We start from the raw sequence: 26276 nt of genomic DNA, 5'->3' as shown, positions 1-26276 counted from the left end.
AAGGTCATCACACAGCCCATTACCCAAGCCATTACAACACAGAAGGCTAATGGAAAAAAGATAACTACAAAACAAACGACCCAGGAGATTACAGCACGAGATCCAGGATATCTCCACAACAAAACTCACAAGGCCATCACACAGCCCATTATACCAACATCAATTCCATCAACCAATCAAGAGGCAGCAGCGCAGCCAACCAGCCCAGCACACCAGTCCCCCATACCAGTATTTATAGAGAGACGGTGGCTCCAATCACACACTGCTTGCACTGGCACAAAGCCGAAAGCACCAGCCTGAGGATGGCAAGTGGGACCTCGCTGAAACATCGCCAAGATACTCTTAATCTTACACGGGAAAAGACCCGAACACACCTACACACCTAGACCTGTATGTATGTATATATGTATGTATGTATGTATGTATGTATGTATGTATGTATGTATGTATGTATAGTATTCAGCTTTGTTTGGGTATTTTCCCACATCATTATAGTTGTGCTTTTAAAGTTGTAGCAACGTTTCAGCAGAATCTCATCTGCCATCATCAGGCTTCTGTATTGTGTTCATCTTGGTGGAGAGAAAATATTTCTGCACAGGAATTAGTAAGCAGTCAGTATGTGGACTGTAACATAGCAATCATAGCATGTGTATTTTCTTTGTAAGTTCATGTATTAGTTTTGTGTGGGAAGCTCCAGCTCAGTGCAGCCTCCTAACACAGCTGTATGCGAGAATACATATATCTGTGCGATCACATTACAGTTTCTGTACTAGTTTCATATTGTTTCATACTTGGAATAGGTTTTCATCTATTAATTTGGAAATGTTAACAGTCCTAAGAGAAACAGCTGCTCTGTGGCCAGTAGGAACAATTTCTTAAGATAAGAAACAGATTATTCTTTTGATTTTAAGATATATGAATGAGAAAAATTGTGGTTATACTGCTGTATGTTATATTATAAAGAAATTAACCATGTTATTGTTTATTAACTCAGACAATTTATTTAAATTACAGATTGACACAGTTCAGAATAGTTGATTAGTTGTTTATTTTAGAGCCTACTGCAACTTTGGTACATGTGTGAGCAATGCCTAACTTAATTCAAAAAAATGCCAGAATTATCATTTGGGAATAGGGAATTGCCATTTCTTATTGGTGTTGGTCTTATTTGGAAAATGGCACCAATGGAGCCTGGTTTTCCTAAGATCTCTTAGAAAAGGATTAGTATACAGACAAATATACAGAGAATCTCCAGGTGATTCAGTTAAAACTTGGTTGAATTAAATGAAACTAATTAGTTACCAAAGAAAGCAAATGAATTATTTCTCAGTAGTTGGCAGTAGTTTAGAATGTGCATTGGAATGACTAAGCTTTTTTGTTGATTATGTATTAAAATTATATCCATAGGCTCACAGGCAGCAATTGCTTAAAAATAAGGTTTTGTTAAACAAGATATTAAATGCAGTATACATGTAACCCAATACCAATCAAATGAAATGAATAAAGAACCAAAGAATTTTTCCCCATGATATTAATTAATTTTAGCAGAAGCAAATTATAATTCTCAGGACATAAGCCATTTTTTCAGCATAAAGCTACATGAATAGTGTTCTTGACAGTAGACATCAATATTTCAGCAAGCTGTTTGATTAGAATACACTGTAAAACATTGCTGATCTTCCACCTTATGCATTTTTAGCCAGAGTTTGCCAGAAGGTTAGGTGGGATCAACTGATAACATACTTGGATAACTTGTAATATGTTAGCAGAATTTCAAACTCGATATAGTTTAGCAACAAGTGAAAGCCCCTCCCACTCCCCACTAATCCATAGGTGTCAGTCCTTAGAGGTAGGCAAGATCAAGATATTATAGGAATATCCTATATTATTATAAGACAGAATAATAGAATCTTGAGAATCTGTCAGTTTCTCTCTGCCTCTCTATGAAGCAAAATCAAAGCAGGGTTATTTTGAGTTTCTTTTTCATGCTGCCCACTTTTCTAGGCCTGGGTTATCTTACTTGTCTCCTCCCTTAATAAGAGGTCAGATCTATACTGCTTCACAATATGTTACTAAGGATGTTTTCTTAAAACAAAAAAACTCAAAGTTTAGACCGATAGATCACTAGATTTTTTTCTGCTGTTGATTTTCTATGTTTTTATGTTGTAGAAAACTAGGAGTGGACTTTTGTATGGAATGACACTTAAACCTTGTTCTAATATTGACCAGAAATATCTAGGCTCCATATCATAGGCATCCTGATCTTAAATTTCAGCGCAATTTTCAGGAAATATTCAGTTATTTGGATGACTTTTGAGAATCTAACCCCTTCTTTTATTGTAGCTCCATTTTTACAGAGCTATAACATTTACTAGTAATGTGCTGTGCTTTCAACCAGCCACGCTGTATCATCTTCTGAATCACCCAAGAATTGTTTTTCAAACTTGGCAGCTTGAAGATGTGTGGAGTTCAAACCTCACAATTCCACAAACTATTCTGGAAGTTTGATGTTTGAATACATTTTGCCAAGGTGGAGAAATATGAGCTTTTGCTTTGGAAGAAACTCTGTTCATCTTTTTCTAGAAGCCACAAATCTTCTATATAATCTGGCAGATGAACTCTCCCCAAAATATGAAAGTAGGGAAAGAGCACTACCACTACAAGGAAAACTTGTAGAGAGCGCACTTTTTATAAGGACAGATTCCTCCAGCTGTGGTTTTGTCCTATTTGTGGTTGGGGTTTTGCAATACCAATATGTGCTTTCCCAATGCATTATATCAAAATACTTATTTTGCATCCAAATAAGCATGGGATATTTTATTAGAGATTGTGAAGTATATTGCAGCCTGTTCAGTTATTTTCAAATGAAATGCTGTTGCTGCTAAACCTTTAGCTTGTTTTTAATCTCATAGTGATTAGGATGCTGGTGTAGAAATCAGGAGACTATGAATTCTAGTCTTACCTTAGGCATGATTGGTGATTTATCTCTCAGCCATCTCACAGGTTGTTGTGGAGGAAATAGGAAGAGGAAAGAATATATGTATGTTCACCACTTTGAGTTACTTATAAAGTCATAAGGGTGAGATAAAAATCAAATAATAAATTAGTAATTTTTTAGATTACTCTTCTAATCTTTGGAGTATATTGTTTCACAGTTAAGAATAAGCTAAGCATATAGTTATTAGTTTTTCTTAAATCATAAAAATGCTTTGTAAATGGTTTATAATTTTTGTTGTTATTTCTTAAAGGAAAACGCCAGATCCATCATTTAGGGAACCAGCTGCAACTAAATCAGCATTGTCTTGATACAGCCTTCAACTTTTTCAAAATGGCAGTGAGCAAGCACTTAACCCGCGGGAGGAAGATGACCCATGTCATAGCAGCATGCCTCTACTTGGTGTGTAGGACAGAAGGCACTCCACGTATCCTTTCATTGTTTGGCAATCAGACCATTTTAAAATGTCTTTCATATTTCTAGAACTTGATGAATAGAAGATTATTTTCATATCTGTTAAAGCAATAAACCATTCCAAATTGGATAAATGTATACAGTTGATGGAGATTATTAATTGATGGGAATTATTAAATTTAATGGCAGTTAGGAAAAGGTAATGGCAGTTAGGAAAATCATGATTATTTTTCAGGAGAATCTACATCTCTGACAATATTATAATTCTAAATCCTGAGAGACACACAAGTTCTGAAGGGACTTGTTGACTAGGTAACATATGACCAGTTCCTGTCCTATATAAATATAGTTAAGGATGATTAAATAAAAGATGTAATAATGACAAATGCATTCTAGTTATAAAAACAGTGTGATTGATCTGGAGTCTAGTCAAGAGTTTGTCCTTTGCGTTAAAACTCTGCTTCTGCTGAGCAAAGGGTTTATTTTGAATGTTTGTACTTTATTCTGTTTTAATTTCATAAGCTTAACTTTCCTGTAGCATTTTCTTGTTCTGTTAGATTTCTCGGTATGTTTCCATTTTTCCACATTATTCTTGTTAATAGTGAAATTAGATTCTGATGTCCAGACAGATAAGACATCAGGGTTATTTGAGACAAATATATATAATAAGCAAAAAATAATCCTGCAGGAATCTCATTGAGTTGAAGGTGAAAAAAAAATCAAATAGGAAAAGGAAATGGTAGATACAAAATTAATATAAAGAACTATAGGAAATATAGAGGACAAAATAATGATAAAAAAAGATTTGTTGTACCCAACACATCAGAAGTTGGGGAAAATAAAAAAAATATACTAAGGAGGATAGAACAGAGAAACTAATGGTGGTTGTGTGGAGAAAGTGAATTTATTACATTATTCTTGATTTATCACATAATCCATGGAAAAATGTTACTGATCATCTACTTGTAGAAAAAAATTAGGTGGTTTGGCTATTGTCAATAATTTCTGGTTTTTAAATTCTACTTGATCCAACAAACCATTCAGAATATGGGGCCTTTTACCCCTCCTGATTTTCAGATGGGTTGTAGCTTAAAACTATTTTCCTCCCATTGATTGCACCATTTCTGGAGTTAGATACTTTTTCTCTCTACTTGAATTCTAAGGCATCCCAAAATACTTGAACTTGCACACAAGTTCATGCATCCCAGGGTTGTTAGATATGGCTCTTAAGGCCAGAGTCCCTCAGACTGTTGGTCACCACACTGTAAAAAAGATGTTGAGACTCTAGAAAAAGTAGAGAAGAGCAACCAGGATGATTAGGGGACTGGAGATTAAAACATATGAAGAACTGGTCATGGCCAGGGGAGGGACCAGGATAGACATGATACCAGTCTTCCAATATTTGAGAGGCTGCCACAGTGAGGAAGTGGTCAAGCTATTTTCCAAGGCACCACAAGGCCAGACAAGGAATAATGGATGGAAACTGAACAAGGAGAGATTTAACCTGGAAATAAGGAGAAACTTTCTGACAGGGAGATCCAATGGAACAGCTTGCCCTTGGAAGTTGTGGGAGCGCCATCACTTGAGACTTTCAAGAAGAGATTGGACTCCCATCTATCAGAAATGGTGTAGGGTCTCCTGCTTGGGCGGGGGGTTGAACTAGATGACCTACAAGGTCCTTTCCAACTCTGATTATCTGTTATCTGACTGCTGAAAAAGTAGCTTGGTAACATGGCAAGAATGCCTGGACCACTATTAATATATTGGAGCTTGACAGAACACTCTCTCTCTCTCTCTCTCTCTCTCTCTCTCTCTCTCTCTCTCTCTCTCTCTCTCTCTCTCTCTCTCTCTCTCTCTCTCTCTCTCTCTCTCTCTCCTCCCTCCCTCCCTCCCTCCCTCCCCTCCCTCCCTCCCTCCCTCCCCTCCCCTCCCCCCCCCTTCCCCCTCCCTCCTTCCTTCCCTTCCCTCTCCCCCTCCCTCCCTCCTGTTGAAGTAGACTTTCTAGCTTGTTACAGCAAACCTTATAAATTACTGTATCAGCTTCTCTGGAGAAAAACACTATTCAGTTCCTTAAGATAGTATTTTTCCTTAAGTGAATGCATTTCACATTAGAAACAATTCAGTTTTTACATTTATTTTAAAATGTGGAATGCATTGATTTAAGATTTGTTTTGCTGCTTTGCTTTAAAACGTTTGAAATATAGAAACAGTTTTGAATATTCATTGCCAGTAGTGTTGTAAAGAGTATTAAATGTGCACTTCACAGGGTACATATAGCCACCTATATTATGTTACAAGTTCGTTCTGTAAGACTCCACATGGTTCTATTTACCCGCCATGTTGCCAGGTGTCTGGATTTATGTAGTGCCCAACATAAATGTTAGCTGCTTGTGAGGAAGATCTCTTCTTCATGTGGCAGGTCAGCTTTTGATCTACCCAAGATAATTTTTGCAGGTGTGAGAGATTTTTCTTGCTTTTTTATTCTGTATTTTTGTTTATGGTTTGACTGGTTTTTCCACTTTTAAAATTTGGATAATAAATTGAAATGCCATATAAGTAGCAATTACAGTTAGCTAGTATATTTTAGTTAGGGTTTCTAAGAGGGGCAAACAACCATTTTTCCTCAGTTAAAAGAGATATGCCTTATTTTAACAAGAGATAGCATTGCAGAAGTTGTCAGGGGGACTTTTCAAAAGAGAGCCATTAATCATTTTAAAAATATTTTTATATGTCTGGCGGTGCAACTGTTATATATGCTCTCTTTATTGGCATAAATTGCTTCAGTTTCCCCCTTGCATTTATCTTGACATCTGGTCCTCAGAAAGAGGTAGCACATGAGAGAGACCATCTGGCTTAATGATTTATGTGATTCTGTTACATAAACTCAAACAGTTAGTGGAATGGATGATAATTTTGTGAACATGGGCAAGCTGGATATATTAGAATGACTCGTACAGAGTTCCACTTAATATTCCTGCTTCCTTGCTTTTTCCCAATATGTTGGCTGCTTTTGTTATTGTGGATATGTCATTTAATTAGAACCAGATTTTTCAGGGAATTAGGGAAGCAATCCCTCTTTCTGGACAGCTAGATACGTGGAAGCATACCTATAGAGAGGGGAATGGTAGTTTAATGGTTTTCATGTTGAAAGCCTCCAGGTTCAGCCTCTAGCATCTCAAATTAAACAGATCAGAGATCAAGTAGTGGACAAGATATTTGCAAAAGTTTTGGACAGCTGTTGCTAAGCAGAGTGGACTGTGATCCTGACATAAGAGAATATTTGCAATATACAGATGATCTCTGGGGTCCTTGGAGTTCTCTGAGCTTGGCGGTTTCAAACTAGGTAATGAATCAGTGCTAGAAGAGAATGGAGTTTGTTTTCTTTTTACGTATTAGTGTCCTGTCAGTATTGGTGGGAATGGTCTTGGTGCTTCCTTGATTAGGTTGTTGTTTACTGTTGTCTTGCTTGTTTGAGTTAGTATTTCTTTGATTGGGGTATGGTTTACTTCTCAATTATTGGCCTAGTATTCATCTTGATGCAATCTCTATGTGCCTGTTGATAGCTGACTTGTCTGTATACCAGTTTCCAGGAACTTTGTAGTGGTTTTGGACTTGGCTTGATCTAGGATGCTCACAGTTTCCCAGTTGAAACGATGGTTAAGTTTGTTCATAGAGATAAACAACATCTACACACCATTCAAAAGAGGCAATCGAAGAGTCAAAAAGGGAATAAAAAGACCAAAACATCTCTTCACCAGCAATCAACACTAGACAAATGTCTGGTCTGTTGAAAGGTTCCTATGATTCTTCTATCATCATGCTTGATAATTCATCTTACTATGAGAAATGAGAAGTCATATGCTTATTCCATATATATCTATACGTCATGCACCTCAAATATAACTTCTATGAATTTGTATATTTATTACATGCCTTCAGAATATTTTTCTTTCTCCTTAAACCATATTTTTTTAATCCGAATGTTGCTTTCTTCCTTTCTTTGTCATCATTCATGAATATTAAGAATAAGAGAAAGGTCTTAGATGTGAAAGGTGATTAAACTAAGGGCTTGAAAGACTGTTACTAAGGTGCTTGTACTACCAAAGGGACAATACTCCACTGAATTAGAATAGCCTGTGTCTTTAATATCTTGGGAACGAAATACTTTTAATTCTTTGCTAGACTTTCAGAAAGCAGGTTCAGCACCATCACTTTTCTTGTCTCAAGGTAAGGCTTTGGGAGGAGTCTTCCACTGAGCAGTTGATCTGTTGGTTTTGGATCCTGACTATCTCTACAATGGATTTTGATGATCCTCAACCTGGCCTGGGACTTGATCCTATTGGATTTCCCATCTACATGTTATTTGACTGTTCTGAATGTGGATGACTTCTGGCCTAAAATTCTGTACAGTTCTTTTGCTGACTTCAAAGGCTTCACTAGGAGCAGTCTCAATCATAGTAATGTGGTCTAGAACATGCTGGCTGAGGAATTACAGGAGCTGAAGTCCATAAAAGTTGTCAAGGTTAAGAAACACTTGTCTAGAAGAAGGCTGCCTGTGTATTTTCCTGGAGTTAAGCTGAGTTTTTCTTTAAAGGATGTTGAGTATTGTTTTTATGTTTACATTTGTTCTCAGCCTTGCATATAAGTTGAGATGTTTCTTCCTGTACAGCAAAATAGAAGCCTCGGTTTTCGTCTACACAGATCTGTTTATCAACAAAAGAACACATCTGTGAATCCTATCTCTGACAGAGTCTGCTGTGTAATAATGCTGAGGGACTCTTTGAAACAGATTTCAACAGAATGCATGAGATTGTAGGGAAAAGGAGGAGGTAAAAGCTATTATGTAAGCAGAAATGTGCTTATGCAACCATAGGCATCACTTTGTATGGTATTTTGAATGGTGTTTCTTTTGGTATACCTTTAATTTCTTTTCATCATTCACAAACGGGAGGTTTATTGCATTCCCCAGGCACTCTGATATTTACTTAGAACATTCTTCATATTGGAACAAAAGAAAACTGCCTTATATGCTTCATCTCACTCAGAGCTGTCTATTGTGACAAGTGTCCATGATCTTAGAAAAATTCTTTTCTAATTCTGGGACTTTTATTTTCTTTGGAAATGGATTTTTGGGCTATCACCTGGTGTTAAAAGGATATAGGAAATTGCTTTCTATTACTGAGAATCCCTTCCATGCCATACTGTTTTTTTAAATTTGGATTTTAACTAAAGAATGGCAATCTGACTTTTTTCTGACCCTGTAATTTTACTTCTGCATCATGTTGGGCGAATTACATGCGGGAACTTGTGCTATGATCTTGGCAGGATAGTACTTGCTACTGCTTTTTGTGGCATAAACAAGTAAAGGAGGCAGCCAGGACCATTTGTTTTTAAAACTTCCAGTGGAGGTTCAGACAGGATGAACTAATACTGTAGTTATTCTGCTAGGAAGTATAAAGTCTGTTGACAGAAGATTTTTGAAATGTGTGTCAATGAGATTTTAAAAGTGCTTGTCCTTTTGCCTTTCTTCTTGGGATTAAGGATAGCAAATAAATCTCTTTCTCGTTTATCCCCATGCAGCATTTTTTAAAGATAAAAATACCTTGGAAGTTAGGGCTAAATCTGTTAGTAAAATCATGGTCCGTGGTCAGGATCCTCTACTATTTTAAGGAAGATTAATAGTTGTATATAAAAGTTTATGGATGTTCAGGTTGGATAGAGGCCTGGACTTAACTTTTTATTTATAAGTTGTTTGCTTTCTGGACTCCTGCTCTACAAACAAGAAACTGTAGGAAACAACAATACATGATAGTCCTATAAATGATCTAGCACAGGTGACAGTTCAAAGGAATCAAGTGACATAGGGAGTAGCAGGTTAAGCCAGAGCCTTCACTTATTTCCCTGATCTGGGCCACCCAACCTCTAGCAACTGTTACTAACTGGGAAAAAGTTACATGATAGAAAAAGTAAAGATGAAGTACTGATCCAAAATTCTTCCACTTTCCATGGAATAGTAATATACAATGGAAAGTCAAGTTGATCTCCCAGTGACTACATGGACAGAGTCATGAAGTTTGCGTGGCACACTCATCGCCTCCTTCTAGGATGGTTTTTATAGTCTGCCAGTCCAAAGGCAGTTTTTTGCTTGTTAGTCTCCCATTTCTCACTGCTTAACTTTCAAAATTGGACAAAAGTCAGAAAGAAGCTGCTACTTAACTGTCCTTACAAGTACTATATTATAATTTATTTGTGGCTTAAATAGGATTTGAATATAAATGTAAGTTTTTCTACTAAGATCCAACATTCTTTCTTGTTTTGGATGTTTAGCATGGTTTCCAAATTTGGTCTTTTCAAATTTCTGATAGATATAGAAGTCTATAGATTATAGGCTTCACATGTATTAATACAAATGTTTTGAACTTTTTTCTGTTTCTAAGCTTGATTAAAATCGAGAAGGTGTTTGGATAATTGCCACAGTTTCTAAGCAGCATTCAGTATCTGGAAGAGCTATCTAGTTTTTTTTTACTAGTTTCACCAGTTATTTAACAATATGTGACTAAAACCATAATTGGGTGTCATATTATTTTCCATGTTTAATGTTTGTTTTGGAAGGGAAATTGCATTGAATATGTGGGTGGCAAGGGAGGGAACGATTAGGAAAATTGTTTTGAATAATGGAAGATTTGCACAGTGGAAGATATTTGGCTTTATTTTTTCCCCTCTAACAACCTTTACATAAGAGCTGTAATAGTGAGGCTAATATTTCCTACTTTCCTATGTTCAACCTCGGCATTGCATCTGCAACAGAATATTAATACCAAACTGTATAAATATTTTCAACATCCAGTTTATTAGTGTGTTAATTTGCTTATTGTATGTTCATGTCATAATTTTGTTGCTTCATGGATGGGTCATCAGGAGAAGAAAGGAAGCTAACTGCACCTCAGAAGTTCTATTTCTTTGAATTCCAGCTTGCTTGAAAAACTAAAACTATTTTTTTTTAGGAAGAGGTATGAATTGAGGAAAAGCATTAATACTTGAAAAGATTTACTGTTGTTTTTGTGCTGATTTCATCAGTTTCATTCTTTCCTGTGAATAAGGTGTAGCTCTTTAAAATTAAATCAGACTGTGAGTTGGCTTGCAGACAAATCAGACAATGAAAGGGAGAATAGGAGCTGCTGAATCTAAAACTTTTGAATTATTATCAGCATTGAAACATGTTTTGGATTATTTCAAAACTATATCATTTCTTTATAGACAATTAAAGAGTCTTGTTAAGAGATATGACTACACAATAAAGTTTCAAGAACTTTAGAAAATGGGAATGCCTCATACTAACAAATCATAATGAAATAAATAATGTTAATTATGTTTCTTATACTTGATGAGAATAATTCAGCAACTTTTAATGTTGTTTGGAGACTTAGAGATTATTTAAAAAGGATTTCATTATGTTAGAAGTATAAAATAATGGAAGGGACATAGTAAACTTGATTTCCCCAATTGTTGCCTTGTTTTGGCTGACTATCATAATTTATCAGTATGGTTTTGGAAACAATAATATGGTTTAATGGCATGAATGTTTTTCTCATTTACATGCCAAAATGTGTAATTTATTATTATTATATTATATGGATTTATTTACAATGGGCTATAGTAAAAATACTCTTTTATGTAGGAAGGACAGTGCCACCCTGGTTTTATGATCTTGGATTGGTAATATATATTCATTCTCTGCTCATGAGAATTATTTTTCTGTTGACTTAGTGGAAATACTGATTAATGAGGTCAAGGTTTAATTTTGCCTTTAAAAGCTGACTTTTAAATAAGCGTTCCAATATATTATTATTCCATTATTTTTCCTTGATTTTGTATGTTAAAATAGATAAAGAAAACTCTTAAAAAACAGGCTAAATATACAAATGTTATAAGTAACACACACACACAGTGTGTGTGTGTGTGTGTGTGTGTGTGTTTTCGCCGGTACTTACATGTATGGTATTCAGCTTTGTTCAGGTATTTTCCCACGTCATTATAGTTGTGCTTTTAAAGTTGTAGCAACGTTTTGGCAGAATACACACACACATACACACAAATATATACAAATTATATACAAATTATAAAAATGTGCATTTGAAATTTATCTCTCTAAGCCGTAAGAAAATGTTATTGATTTTTGCACTGATGATGTTATTTAGTTAGGTAATGAAATGTCTAAAGGCAAACAATCAAACTCAGAGAACACCAAGGTCTTTATAGTTCAACTCTGAGCTACCTGTATTCTATTGGTCCAGATTTATTTAAAACATTTGCATAGTTACCCATTTTAAAGCTAACTTGGGGTGGCTTACAATGAAAAGTAAAACAATATATACACAATAAAAGAAGAGTAGGTCAATCTATTCTCCAGAGCACCTGAAGGGAGAAAAAGAAGCAATAGATAGAAACTAATCAAGGACAAAGCCTACCTAGAAATAAGGAGAAATTTCCTCAATTTAGAAAAATTAATCAGTGGAATGACTTACTTCCAGAAGTTGTGGATGTTCCAACACTGGGGGTTTTAAAAAAGAAATTGGACAACCATTTGTCAGGTCTAAGGTTTCCTGCCTGAGCAGGGGTTGGATTAAAAGACCTCCAAAGTCCTTTACAGCTCTCTAGTTCTGTAATCTTCTCTTCCCGCCCTCAAAAATTGAATTCCCTGGGATTTTACCACTTGCTCTGCTGTTTGTATAGTACCAGGAATAAATATTATTTTCTTTTATTATTTTCTCATGGAATTCAGGATGTCAATTCATGTTCTTCATCCACTGTTTTTTTTTCCACTTAACAATGAGGGACAAAAGAAATCAATGCAAGAGACAACACAAATGTAGCTGTATCCAAAATGACATTATCCACAGTAGTTTGTATAGTAACTGTGACTAGAGAGGGCTTTTGAGCTACAGTTTTTCTGTTTCTGTACCTTATACCATGTCTAGGCAACGACAGCTTTCAAAGCTGATCCTGTAAGTTCATCAGGAGGAATGGGAGGTTACTGAATATATATGCATGAGAATATGTGACTGAACATGTATGCATGAGAAGAATAATAGGTGAGAAATGTAAGGTTTTGCTAAGCCAGTCAGGCAAATCATATTATAATTACTATAGTATTTAAAGTAAAAGAAATCAAGAAAGGGGAAAGTAAAGTCTCTCTCTTAGGCTGATGAGATAGATCCCTTTTAGGGCTCCAAAGAGATCATTGCAACCTCCCCCCCACACTTTAAACGTTGTCTATTCCTATCCAAACTGCCATATCATTCTCATGAAATTATAGCATATAAAGGCAGAATGTTTGCTGTGGGCTAGGAGAGACATGTGGAGCTATTGTTTCTTGTAACTGTTCTCTGGAACAAGCTGCATCAAAATAAATTGCAGCCTTTGTGCTGGATCACAGTCAGATTTGCAATAGGACAGTATGCAGAAAAGATTTGACTGCCTTTTCCCCAACATATTGCTGGCAGCTATTATTTTGCTAGATGCAAACGTTATGTAGAGACTGTATATTTCTTTTGAAGATCTTTAGTAAATGCATGCTTAAGTGTCTCTTGGTTTAAAAAAAACAACCCTGATCATGAACCCATTTTATCTTGGAAATGAGACTGCCATTGGAAAATTAAGCGGTCTAAAAGTTTGAAGCTATCTTTATTCTATAGAAGTATATATTTGGTTATCAGTCAAAAAACATAGTCACTGCAGTTGGTTTTGTTGAGAAAATTAATCAAGACTCTGGCCCTTAAAGGTTTGAACTGTAACATTTAATAGATATTTAAATTCAGCTACACTTTCAGTAAATTAGTTTGAGGGTTTCAACTAGGGATGCTTTCTTTGGGAGAGTCCGATTCAGATATGAATGTCTGTGCTCATGTACATTGGGATAAATAAATAGTACCTAATACTCATATAAAGAAGTCTTTCCGCTTATAGAGCTATTACAGTGTAGAGGAGTATAGAGATGGCCTTGCAGAAGGTATTCAGCAGCCATTGGGTAAATACCAGTATAACCCTGAAAGGGAGGGGAAAGTGAAGTAGAAACTCAAGATTGCCCTGCCTTGATTTTCTTTTATGAAAAAGAGGAGGGAGAAAATCTTAGTTAGGCTTTTAAGATTCTGTAATTGTACCTTGCAACAATAAAATAGAGTTGAAATATTCCTTGTGGAGTCCATTTCCTGATTTTACTTACCTCTGTGCACAGAATAGCTTGCTCAAGCATTATTACAACATCAGCAACAATTTTATATTTTCAGATAACAAACCTGCACAACTTGATTGTACAGTTAATGCAGCAGTTGGGGCAAGACTTGCCTTAGCCAGGAGCAGTTCAAAAACCTACTACCTTGCCAGCCTTTTCTCTCATGAGGCTTTACTGGAGAAGTTTGGAGGAGCCCAATATCAATTTCTAACTTTTATAGTTCAGTGTGTAAATTGTTTACTGCAAGTGTGCTAGAAAAATTTCCGACAGATAACTGTTGGTGAGATTTAGTTTTGAGTCTGCTGAAAGAAGAGGCAATCAAATATGCTGTGCCCCTCATTGAGTGCATGACAATTGTTGGACAATAATTACAGAAATTCATGCAAAGAATTATACGTGAGAGGTCTAATAAATCATTCTTGATCTGAATGAAAAGGGGATATGAATATTTAGCTGTCTTTGATAATCAGGTAGGGCAAAATTGAATAATAGTGATGTTGGTTAATTGTAGTGAGGTCCTCTCCACATTAAAAAATATTTCCTGATTTTTTAGGTGTGGGAGAGTTTAATTTGTAGAACTGTATTTGGATTACATGCTGATTTTTTTTGAATCCATCTTTGCATGATTCCTTTTAAAAGAGTCTTAGAATAAGACTCTTTGCTAAAATGCAAGTTTGGCCCTCTCCAATTGGATTATATGAATTACTGGTTCTCTACCAAATGTGTACAAATGGATCCTAGAAAAGTTCAATCTGTAGTCTTAAAACAAACACTTAACGAGTAAGTAATGTTCTGCATTTTCTGGACTTTGCAAATTGTTACAGAAAGCAAACCTTAATTTTGCAGAGCACACAAAATCTGTCACAACACCTAAAGAAAGAAATACTTTAAATATGTTTGTTTAAGAGCAAGCAACATTTCAAGATTGAAAATTACAACACTATCAATTCTCGAAAGTGACAATTCTGGTGATAGGCTATAATCAAACGGAGCACTTAGGCAATGTGTTGTACTGATAGTGAGAACAATTAATCAATGAAATAACTTTCCTCCCAGGGTTGGGGGTTCCCCATTATTGGAAGTTTTCAAAAATTGGACAGCCGTTTGACTGGGATGGTGTAAGGTCTCCAGCCTTAAGGAGAGGGTTGGACTAGAAGATCTCTGAGGTTCCTTCCAACCCAACTGGAACCAACATGTTCCTAAGTTCCTTTTTTAGGCCAACAAGATAGAACTCACTGTGTGGAAAATACACAATTCTGATTTATGTTATGTGCATTTACTTTTATCAGACTAATATGATTCTTGTTTCCTTGAATGTGGATAAATTGTTATACTGTCTGTAAAATTAGACATTCTCTGATGACCTAATTGTAATTTTATGTTGTCTTATTTTGTTTGAAATTGAAAATGATTCTTTATTTGTAGACTTCTAGTCAGTGATTGTAATTGTAATTGTAATAAGGATTGTAATAAGGATTAACAATACATAAAGTTAAGAGGTGTATTTACTGCTGCTTTTCCTGTTTACTATGTTTAAAAAAATCTTGCAAACTTGTGCTGGTTACGCCATAATTCTTTTTTTTTTTTGTTAAATGGGTATGAATGGGCTTGAAGAAGGAAAATTAATTTTTGTTATAAATAGAGATTAACTGTTTTTCCCTCTTGAACTATAATGACCTTGTAGAGAGAAAATAGTTTTTCGAATTTTGTGTTTATTTTTAAGCTATGTTTTTGTTCTTAAGAGCAGAACAAAATCTGCTTGGTGGACTGTAGAACTGTAACGGTGGAATTGAGTTTATAGAAAAACAGACGGGCAATCTCAAACCTCCTCTCTCACAAACACTCTGAGTCTGCAAACGCTGGCTCTGACTCCTGCTTTGGTGTTTTAAGTACACTTTGGTACTACATTTAATGGCCTTTTCCATCCTACTGCTCTCCAGATGCTTTGGATTACATCTTATGGACTTTGCCTGTGAAAGGGCTTAGTCTAATTATATAAAGTGATATAGGGCTACCGTTGATGTTATTTCTACCACTTTACAATGAATATAAAAAATCTACACATCCCTGTTAAACTTCAACAAAGTATCAGTTTAAGGGTGTGTACCTTTATGCAATGTATTATGCAACCATGTTATTTTAAGTTTTTTTTATTGTTATTTCCACCGCCCCAAAAGATTTCAGTTTGTTTCTCAATTGAATTCTACAGCTTGTGTTGTATTAAAGCGGGGAGTGGGGGGGAATCTGAAATAATTTATCTTGATCTGATTATTTTTTTACATCTCAAAACTTGGCATTTTAATAGGAGTGTGTAGACTTATACACTTTGTGTTCTGGATCTGAGCAAAATCTAGCAGAAAACAATGGAATTAGTTCTGTGGCAGAATTGCTCTGCCTTTACTAGATATCATAGTGTTTCTGCTGTGTAATTGTTGGATTCTGTCTTGGCTATATATCATTTTTTGAAGAGTTTGGTGACAGATTTCAATTGGTACAGAATTTCTGATGACACACAATAGCAGGAGGAAAGGGTCTAGAATGTAAATCCCAGAATGCTTTACCCAGAATGTTTTAAGAGAGGGCTGTAAAGCTCTGTGAAACCATATATAAGTTTAAGTGCTATTCCTAGTGCTATTACCACATAACCAAACCATACAATAATTGTAAGACAGATTTTTGATCACAGTGGATTACGGCTTTTGGTTACATACTTTTAAATAAAGGCCATTATAAAAGATTGACTAAATGCAGTTTAAACATTTTTTGAATATTAGAATCTTGTTTTAAGATAGTGTAGGAAGTTAGTACTCACCCCTCTCCTAGAAAAATGATATATCCTAGGAAATATTAAAAAGGCAGAATATTTCCCCTAAAAAGAGTAAAGTAGAAACTCAGAGAGGCAGAAACTCAAACCCCCCCCCCAAAAAAATCTTTGCTAATGAGCCATTAAGGCCTAGGCCAGAGTATTCTACATAATAAAGGCTTCTACCCATCTCACCACCTGGCCTGGGAAGATTGTATCAGCCAACACTCAGGTGAAGCTATGTGGTCCAGACAAAGCCTACAAAGTTAGTTAAGACCCCCGCCCCTGGGAGTCTGACAACCAATGAGATACATTTCTTACACAGGAACAGGAAACATTAAGGTGGGGCCCAACAGAGGTTATAAAACTAAGGGTCTCTCAGTATCTCAACCCTTTTCTTCTTTCGTCATTCAGGGCATGTGGTCCTGTCCACCATTAAACCATCTTTCCAAACAGCCTCCATGTTTCCAGTGTCTTTTTCCCCACTTGGAACTGAACCCTGAAGGATAATTCTTCCAACAATAACCCACTAACATTTAGATGTATAGAGTAGATGAAAAATGGTAGGTGGAAATGTTGGATGCAGAGGTCTGTCTACATGATTTTCAAGAATAATAGACCTGAAACACTGCCTGAAGCTGAGCAGTAATCTGCCTTGAGCTTTGAAGCGCTCTTCAGTATGCTTCATTCAACAACTTTTATCTTGACAGCTTAATTCTGTAGCTCTTAAACTGGAGCTTATCTTGTAAATAAAGAAACCATATTGCAGATCATCTTTTCAATTAACTAGGGCCCAGAATAAAATAAATTTAGCAATGAGTGGGTGATTTCTCACTAAAGGTATTATTTAGTACTAGCTCTCCTGTCTCCTACTGTACTTCCTATTCTTAAAAACATCCTTTTTCTTTAATCTCCTTATTTTTTAAAACAATTCTTCTTATTTTCCTGTCCTTGTAGAGTTTCTGGTCTTTTTTCAACAATCTAGTTTATTCTTTCTATGCCCCCAGAAAATCCTAGATGATTGCTTGACAATTTCTATAGCAATAGTATTTTCTTTGAAATTATTGTGAAAACATAAAATTGCACCATACCCTATATTGGATGTGTGTGTGTGTGTGTGTGTGTGTGAAAGAGAGAGAGAGACAGAGAGAGAGACAGAGAGAGAGAGATGGCCAATTACATGTGTGAGAGAACTTGAAAAATCAGTTGTATATAATATGCCAGGCTATAGTTCTCATAGATTTTTGTGTACAGAAAATCTACATACTTTTAATATAGTCTGATTATGATGGGGTGCAGTGGCTAGAATGCAATATTCCAGGCTAACACAGCCAGGAGTTCGAATGGTTCAAAGTTGACTCAGCCTTCAGTCCTTTCGGTAATATGAGGACCCAGATTATTGGGGGCACTATGGTGACATTTGTAAACTGCTCAGAGAGTGCTCTCTAAAGCACTATGGAGTGGTATATAAGTCTAGTGCTATTGCTGTCTCTTTCTTGTTGCATGTAATATGTTTTTATGATCCACAAAAAAGATAATAGCATATAATGTATTCGGTGACACTTCCAGCAACATATGCAAAGGATTGTTGCCTGTTAAGCAAGGTTTTTTCCCCCTCAATTGTCCATGTACAGATTGTAAAAGCACAAAACTATTCATCTACTTGCCTTTTAAAATTTCAAGTCATTAGAAAATTCTCATTGGGGGAAAAATAACTGAATTGTTTATGGCACATGAAATTATAAGTTGAAGTAAAGATGCCATACAGTTAGGTTTGATTTGTGATGACTTCATGGATTCATTCATGTTATTTTTGTGCAGTAAGATCTAAGTGATTTGCCACTGCTTGCTTTTGGGTTGTTTTTCAACTTCCCAGTACAGTTTATAATCCTGATGTTCCCTTTTGTTCTCTATTGGTCTCTAGTCCAACCCAACCCTCCTTAGGTTCCAGACTAAAATGGTCAGTGCCACTTATCTGCCAAGATTTTGCAAGGATTTCAAAAAAAATAATATACATCAAACTTTCTGAACACTTGCAAGTATTATTGCTTTATAAATGACAGAATTGCTATTATAATTGACCCAATTTTGACTCAACATTTGGCAAAGGATAGTAACCCCTCTGACTTCCTCACATTTTCCATCTTTTACCATTACCCTTTGTGTTTTATTGATTTTATTGTAATTTCTTTGATTGTCCTGAGCAGCCGAGAATAACTGAAAATCAGGTGGCATCCAAGTATTCTTATCCATTCACAAAAATGTGAAGTCAGAGATGCCAGTTCTTTAACTGGTGTTGGCCTTCATATGCATCGTGTTCTTTCCAAGAACATAGGGTGTCATAATGTATCAGCATCAGTTGTTTCCAAACATTTGATGATCCAACAGTGTGATAATGAATTAAACACATTTTACAATCAATAAATTGCTTTTTAGCTTTGGTAATTGTCTGGAACCATTCTATCAATCAGAAGTTGATCTTTTGCCCTATACTTTTTCTTTTATTTCCTCTGTTTTACTGGAAAGATATTTTCTTCCAAATAATTTTGGATGTTCTCTGCTATTATGCCTGTGAGTAATTTAAACTTTGTAGGAAACATGTTATAGACATGTAGTTCCTGGTATTATTCCTTTTGCTGGGTCTATTTGAATCAGATCAGTTTTGCTAGGTATTAACTGGTAGCTTATTTCTCCTTTATGCAATATTTCATTATACTGGTTAGCTATAATTGGATATAAGCTGGTCAGATATTTGAGTCAAAAGCCATGCAATTGATTATTTCTAGGATAGTTTTTAATAATGTTAATTCAGTTTTTAACCATTTCTATTATAATAGTTCTTCCATTTGATATTTATTAAGCTCATCTTCAACTTTTTTTTTTTTATCATCCAGCATTTTTGTTACAGATTTTTTTGAGTTTCCCATACATCTTTCCAAAATTAGATTGTTTCCTTTTTGTTTTGTTTTCCATTTTCAGAATTTATATTGCCATTTATACTTCGGTAGAGTCTATTATCTGATTGAAATAGCTGATTTTGCTTAAATTGGATGATTCATGTCTCATAGTATTCTATTTTTACAGCTATTTGTAAGGCTTCCAATTTTTGTGTTGCCACGCCAGTATTTTTTTTTGTTGAACTTGTCTTTATTCTTACATTCTTCAATTTTTTTCACTTTTGTATTTTTTAAATTACTTGCATCTGATTTTAATTTCTTTATTTTGGCTTCTAGCTGGATCTTCCATGTTGGGATTAAATATGATTTTGCTTTTGTTTGTCTAATTTTGACACTCATTTCTTTTGTAACCACTACTGTAGGCAAGCTGAATGGTCTGTTCAATAGAAGCTACTTTAATCCAGTGCCTTATTTGCATCTTTCATTTTAGATGCTAGGTCTTTCTGGGCACTACTTTCAATGCTGGCAGCCTTTGCCTTTTCATAAGTAATTTTGCACATAACATAATTTTATCTTTTAATTATTCTTGTCAGGGTGGATTCATATGTTTAGCTGTTTGATTTTGGAATGGAATCTAGAATTGACCTGGGGGCTGCAAAATGGGAGCTGGAAAGCTGCAAGGGACTATGAATAGTGAATTGACCACCTTCAGAATAAAGGTTCAATGCTCTACTCTACCATTACACTTGTATTGCATGTATTTTGGTGCTTAAATGTATTGCTATGTGAATGAGATGGGAGGGGTCCCCAAATTTGATATATAAATGAAATAAAAATACCTAATTTTGAATGATTCAGCCAATATGAAGCATGAATTCTTTCCCCCTTCCACTTGCTATGCTTCTCTTTTAGATCCATTTGACTTACTGAAAATCATATTATATTTGATTCTGGCATTGGCTGGGAATATTTTTATACTTGTAGATTAATTATTGTTGGTCACAGTTGACTTCATCGAGTTCATCAATGCTATTTCAATCACTCAGTTCTTGTTCAGATGTGTCTGGTTAAGTCAGAATTTGGGTCTGGAAAGAGCTTGAAAATTTTGCTATTGGTTTCTTGCCTTTCCTTTCTGCCAGCTCCCAGTATTTTTATTTTGACACAATAATACCTTGCATGCTTTAATTTGAGTGCAATTGGACACAGTAGCTCGTATTGAGGATCATTTCATTGTAGTACAACCAATTGAACATTTATAACTAGATCTAAACTTTGCTGTATTTAATGTTCTTTTGTTCTTTATATAGTTTCTTTTGTGATGGATATGAAATATCCATCTATAAATAGTTGCCAAATGGCTTTGCCCAAAGGAATAATATTGCAAACAAAAGGGGCTTGACTGTATAAGAGGCTCTCAGCGCTTGTATGGATAATATTGAACTGGATCCTATCAAGGGGGACAAATGTTGGTTTGTATTTTGCATTCCAGCCTGAGGAAAGACCTCAAATAAGCCTTTCTCCAGCCTTGTGACCTTTCCTTTTTCATCAAGTGTTTGAGAATGAAATCACTATTTCTGTGATTCATAATTCTCCCAACATTTCATTCTCTTTCCCACCCCAAGACTAAAAAAGCTTGCAAACAGAAAGAGTGTTTTTACAACTGCTTCCTACTGATAATTGCTCTCACTCAGGCCAGGCCAGCAATAGCAGATCCCACATTTTTCCTTTGTTCCGTAGTTTGGATATCTAAACATTGCCAGATATTACTAAACATGGATTAAATGTTTGTGGTCTGTACTTTTCTTATTCTTATTTATTAATAGGTCTCTGAATCTTCTTCAAAGGAAGTTGATGACTGATAAGATTTTGCCTTGCCTCCAAAATGTGGACTCTACTCACTTGGGAGCTGCATTTCGCCTGTACTGTGATTAATTTTAAGAATGGAGTTAAGCTTTTCCATTCAGCCCTTTTGAGTTATAATAATAATTGTAGCCATTTTTGTAGGTTTTGAAAAGTTTATATTTGAACATTTGGTTGTCTTAAGTGTGGTATGACAGCATAAATTGAAACAGTAAAATATATAATCATGAAAAAAAAGGCATAATTATAAATAATGCCAAATCCAGTCTAAACATCTGGCTGACTGTGTGACTAATCATCACAATAAAAAGAATTAAATTAAAACTTTTGTGCGCTGTATTTAATCAGGCAGTAGTGTGCTAAGCCATTATTCATTCTTAGGGTTTGCATGTTTGCTGTGGCAGATTTCTTTCGAGGTGTTTGAAATGTTTGACTGTAGGATACATATCTTGATACAGAAAATTCTTAAAGTGAATATAAAGAGAAAACTAGAGACTTTTCTTCTGGGTTTAATGGAAAAAGACTTTGAAAAAAAATCGGAACTTTGATGTTATGTATGTTGATGGTAACAAGACTACTTTATGCAAGAAATGGAAGGTCACCTCGATCCCCACAATGGATGAAGGATTGTAAAAATCGATGGAGTTAGCAGAGGTGGCTAAATTGACTGTTTTGATCAAAGGGAAAAAAAACCCTGTTATTTCTACTTGGAAACCGCTTCTGGACTTTGTGATTGAGATGGAACAAAATGAAACTTTGATTTTGGGTTTTAAAGATTAGATAGATTTGTTGTTATAGAAATGGCTAGTTTATACTATTATGTAAAAGTAAAAAGTTGAGGTTTGATGTTAATGCCTTATTCTACTGCACCAAAGGGAGTCAACAGTCAATGCCTCCCCACCACTTTTCTCCCTTTTCTTTCCCTCACTTTTTCCTTGCCTTTACCCTTCCCTATTTTTTCTACTATTTACATTTGTATTATCTTTGTGTGCTATATTATAAACTAATAAAAACTGTTTAAAAGAAAAAAAAATGAAATAGAATGTTTGATTGTCCAGCTGTTGATATGCTCGTCTCTGCATTTGCCAGACTCTAGGCCTGGGAAGTCTGGTACCGGGTAATTATATAAATTTTATGGGATGTGGTGGCTCAGTGGCTAAGACACTGAGCTTGTCGATCAGAAAGGTCGGCAGTTTGGTGGTTCGAAGCCCTAGTGCTGCGTGTAACAGAGTGACATCCTGTTACTTGTCCCAGCTTCTGCCAACCTAGCAGCATATCGAAAGCATATAAAAATACAAGTAGAAAAATAGGGACCATTTTGGTGGGATGGTAACAATGTTCCGTGCGCCTTCGGCATTTAGTCATGCTGGCCACATGACCACAGAGATGTCTTCGGACAACGCTGGCTCTTCAGTTTTGTAATGGAGATGAGCACCGTCCTCTAGAGTTGGACACAACTAACGCGTATGTGCGAGGAGAAACTTTACTTTTACCTTTAATTATATAAATTATTAAGAAAGTATATATGAGATATTTTAAATGCTATGTATATATGAGATATTTTAAATGCTATGCAGGTAATGTTTGAGTTACAAACTGGTTACCTAATAAACATTTAAAATTACATTGAGCTAGTTTTTACTAGTTTCTGGCAATAAATGCCAATTCAGAAGAATGGATTCAGCATTTGCTTAATAATTGCATATTTGTTTAATGAACACTGCAAAAATATTATAAAATTGGGTCTGGTTCCATGGTTGCCTCAACTTACAGTGGGGATGACTTATGACCTATAAGACTTACTGCCTAGAAATGACTACCTGTATAGATATTACTGCATTTTTAGTCCACCCACACTCAACTGAACCCAATGTGTTGTATTCTTTAGTAGGATAGATTATAGATACCGTGTTTCTCTAACAATACGGCCTCTACCAATAGGAAGGCCCAGCATGTTTTATTGGCATAAAATCAAATTAAGCCCCTCCCCCCAAATTAAGGCCTATATTAAACATGCGAAATGGGGGGGAATGGCGGGGGGGGGGCTTGCCGTTAGGAAGTACTTTTGTTGCATACCCGGATATGGTGCTGCCTGCGTTGACTTTAGCGTTGGTGAGGCACTTCGTATCGGGAGACCCTCCGCCACCGTTGCTTTCCCCTCTCCCTTGCTGCCGTGGCGTTTAGAGCAACGTCGCGGTGTTTGGCGCAGCCACGTGCATCCAGCCAGGGCTCCTCCCTGCAACCGGAGCCCGGCGGAGACACTCGGCTTCAGGCGCTCCTGTCGCCGCCTTCCCTTTGCCTTCGAAGGTAAAGTCAATTCTTTTAAAAATGACGCCCTACTACAACAAAGCCTCCCTTGCCCGAAAGGGCAGCCCAACCCCATGTGGGGAGGCGAATCTCCCAGGGCCGCAGCGCAGGATCACCCCACCCCGGGAGAAGCACCCAGCCACCATCTCTGCCAGGTGCCGGGCAGAGTGCAAGGAGCTTCGCCTGGGGCGCCCAGCGCAGCTGACAGGCGGGCCCTCCTTCCCGGCGGCAGAGCTTTCGCCAAGGCAGCAAGCGCCTCCCTGCCGGGCCCTCCGCTCATCCTGCCAGGGCCGCACCAGAGCCGTGCGGGCTGGGCAGAGCCGGGAAAGCGAGCTGTGGGTGTGCGCCCGCCTGCCAAGCGAAAGAGCCAGGCCGACCTAAGCTTGGTTTCCTTCCCAGGTCCCTCCAGCCCAAACCCGAAGGGGCCATCGGGAGAGGCCGCCCAAGGCAGTGATAGCGCCCACCCATCCTTGGACAGGGAGGCAAGGCGACGGCCTACGCCACGTCCTCCTCTGAGCTGAGCCCCGCCAAGTCAGCACCTCTGCCTGATGCCCGTTCCGCTGCAGCGTTTGGAGCTGCCGGCGCATTTGGAGATGCGTGGGGATGGGGACGGGCTGGGCAAGGGGTGGAAAGGATGGGCGGCTTTGGGCTCTCTCTGCCGGCCAGGGAAGCAGCGCTGCCATCACCTCGCCTCCCTGTCCGCGGACGGGTGGGCGCTATCACTGCCTTGGGCAGCCACTCCCGGTGGCCCCTTCGGGTTTGGGCTGGAGGGACTTGGGAAGGAAGCCAAGCTCAGGTCGGCCCGGCTCTTTTGCTTGGGAGGCAGGCGCACACCCGCAGCTCGCTTTCCTGGCTCTGCCCAGCCCGCACGGCTCCGGCGCGGCCCTGGCAGGATGAGTGGAGGGTCCGGCGGGGAGGCGCTCGCTACCTTGGTGAGAGCTCTGCCGCCGGGAAGGAGAGCCCGCCTGTCAGCTGCGCTGGGCGCCCCAGGCGAAGCTCTTTGCGCTCTGCCCAGCGCCAGGCAGGGATGGCGGCTGGGCGCTTCTCCCGAGGTGGGCCAATCCTGCGCTGCAGCCCTGGGAGATTCGCCTCCCCACGTGGGGTTGGGCTGCCCTCTCGGGCAGGGGAGCCTTTGTTGTAGTAGGGCATCGTTTTTAAAAGAATTGGCTTTACCTTCAAAGACAAAGGGAAGGAGGTGACAGGAGCGCCTGAAGCCGAGTGTCTCCTCCGGGCTCCGGTTGCAGGGAGGAGCCCTGGCTGGCCGCACGTGGCTGCGCCAAACGCTGAGGCGTTGCTCTAAACGCGGCAGCAAGGGAGAAGGGAAAGGAACGGTGGCGGAAGGTCTCCTGATACGAAGTGCCCCACACAGCTGATCCAAGCTGTCACCGCCCGCCCACCCGAGGATGCAAGGGGGGGGGAATTAAGTCACCCCCGAAAAGACGGCCTAGCCGTTTTTTCCGGGGGTCAAAAAAAAATAAGGCCCAGCCTTATTTTGTGAGAAACACAGTAGTTCTCAATTTACAACAACAATTGGGACTGGAATCTCAATTGTTAAGTGGTCATTAAGTGAGATGTCCACATGACTGTTTTGCTCAATGATCACAATCGGAGGATTCCTAGTTGAGTTGTTAATCTCCCAAGTTGTTAACTGGACAGAGTGAAAGAAGGACAAAGGCAAACCCTTTATAGGCTCCAGGAGCACATGTAAGGAGGGGAAATCAAGAACCTAAGCACATAACCTCACACTGACAAGAGGGAAGTTTAAAAGTAATAAAGTATTATTTCATAGGAAGAGTAGTAGAAGTTTGGAAGCGGAGGCAGTGGGTCAGTCATCAGTAACCAAGTTTAAACATGGCTAGGATAAACGCATGTCCATCATCTGACAAAAATTTAACAATAAAAATAAAAATAAAAAAATTAAAATAAACTATTAAAAATAATAAATACATAAATTAAAAATAAAACAACTCAAAGGGCAGATTCGACGGACCATGACCACTAGGTTTTTTCCCCCCTGCCATCAGTTTTCTATGTTTCTCTGAAATCTTTTGGTGAGCTATAGGAATGGAACTGAAGGTTTCAATTTTGTTTCTGTAGCCCAGCAAAGGGTTACATTTGTAGAGGAAGCAAATGAGTTTTCTATGTTCTTTCTGCAGTCTCCTTTACTGTATCTATTTTGTTCTAGAAGTTTTTAGGAAATGTAGGAGATAGCAAATTAATGAAAATTGTCCTCTGATTGTCCTATGAGTGTTGCCTGAGTAAACTACAAGTAGTCTGTATTTAGTCACTGCCTTGTTTAGCAGCTATGTAAAAAGTAACCTTACTACCAATCCTCACCCTCCCATTTATGACATTTGCAGGTCCAGGAAGGAAAGAAAACCTGGTGAGACCATAGCCACAATCATAGTTTCAGTTAGCTTTAATTAACAACTGAGTTGTTATATTTACTTAATTTAACTCTGGTTCCAAGGAAAAATAATTAAGCTCTAAAACACAGTGCTTTGGTTTGTTGTATGTGAGTAAATGATTAATTTATCCAGAAACTAGAGAGTGACATCTTCAAAGACCATAAAAATCCAACCTTTTGACCTCAGAATTACAAACTGGACTCATAAGTCCATTCTGGCTGTTTGCATAGCTTCATCCTTTATTTCAAGGTCATTCATATTTGGAAACTGGCTTTTATATATACAGATTCTTTATATAGCTTTTCTTTGAATAAACCCACACCCTCTTCTTCTACTGGTAAAATAGTGGTCTAAGGGTGTG

At 37.5% G+C, this 26276-nt stretch overlaps 1 protein-coding gene across 4 annotated transcripts in view; it reads left to right on the top strand.

The window, feature by feature from the left end:
• The window catches only part of BRF1 (BRF1 general transcription factor IIIB subunit), a 224776-nt gene that overhangs the window by 38746 nt on the left and 159754 nt on the right, over window positions 1–26276 (top strand). For all 4 annotated transcript variants that reach the window (XM_087952282.1, XM_026670128.2, XM_026670129.2 and 1 more), the window contains exon 3: window positions 3249–3422. Coding sequence is in view for 2 of the 4 variants with exons in the window: in XM_026670128.2 (XP_026525913.1) it covers window positions 3249–3422 (174 nt within the window). In the remaining 2 variants the exon portion in view is untranslated. The remainder of the gene's footprint in view (window positions 1–3248; window positions 3423–26276) is intronic.

The sequence above is a fragment of the Notechis scutatus genome, chromosome 1 (assembly GCF_049901735.1).
Source record: "Notechis scutatus isolate UNSWTSFEM ecotype Mainland chromosome 1, rNotScu1.2, whole genome shotgun sequence".
NCBI classification, from domain to species: domain Eukaryota; kingdom Metazoa; phylum Chordata; class Lepidosauria; order Squamata; family Elapidae; genus Notechis; species Notechis scutatus.
This window is presented reverse-complemented; position numbering and strand designations above follow the sequence as displayed.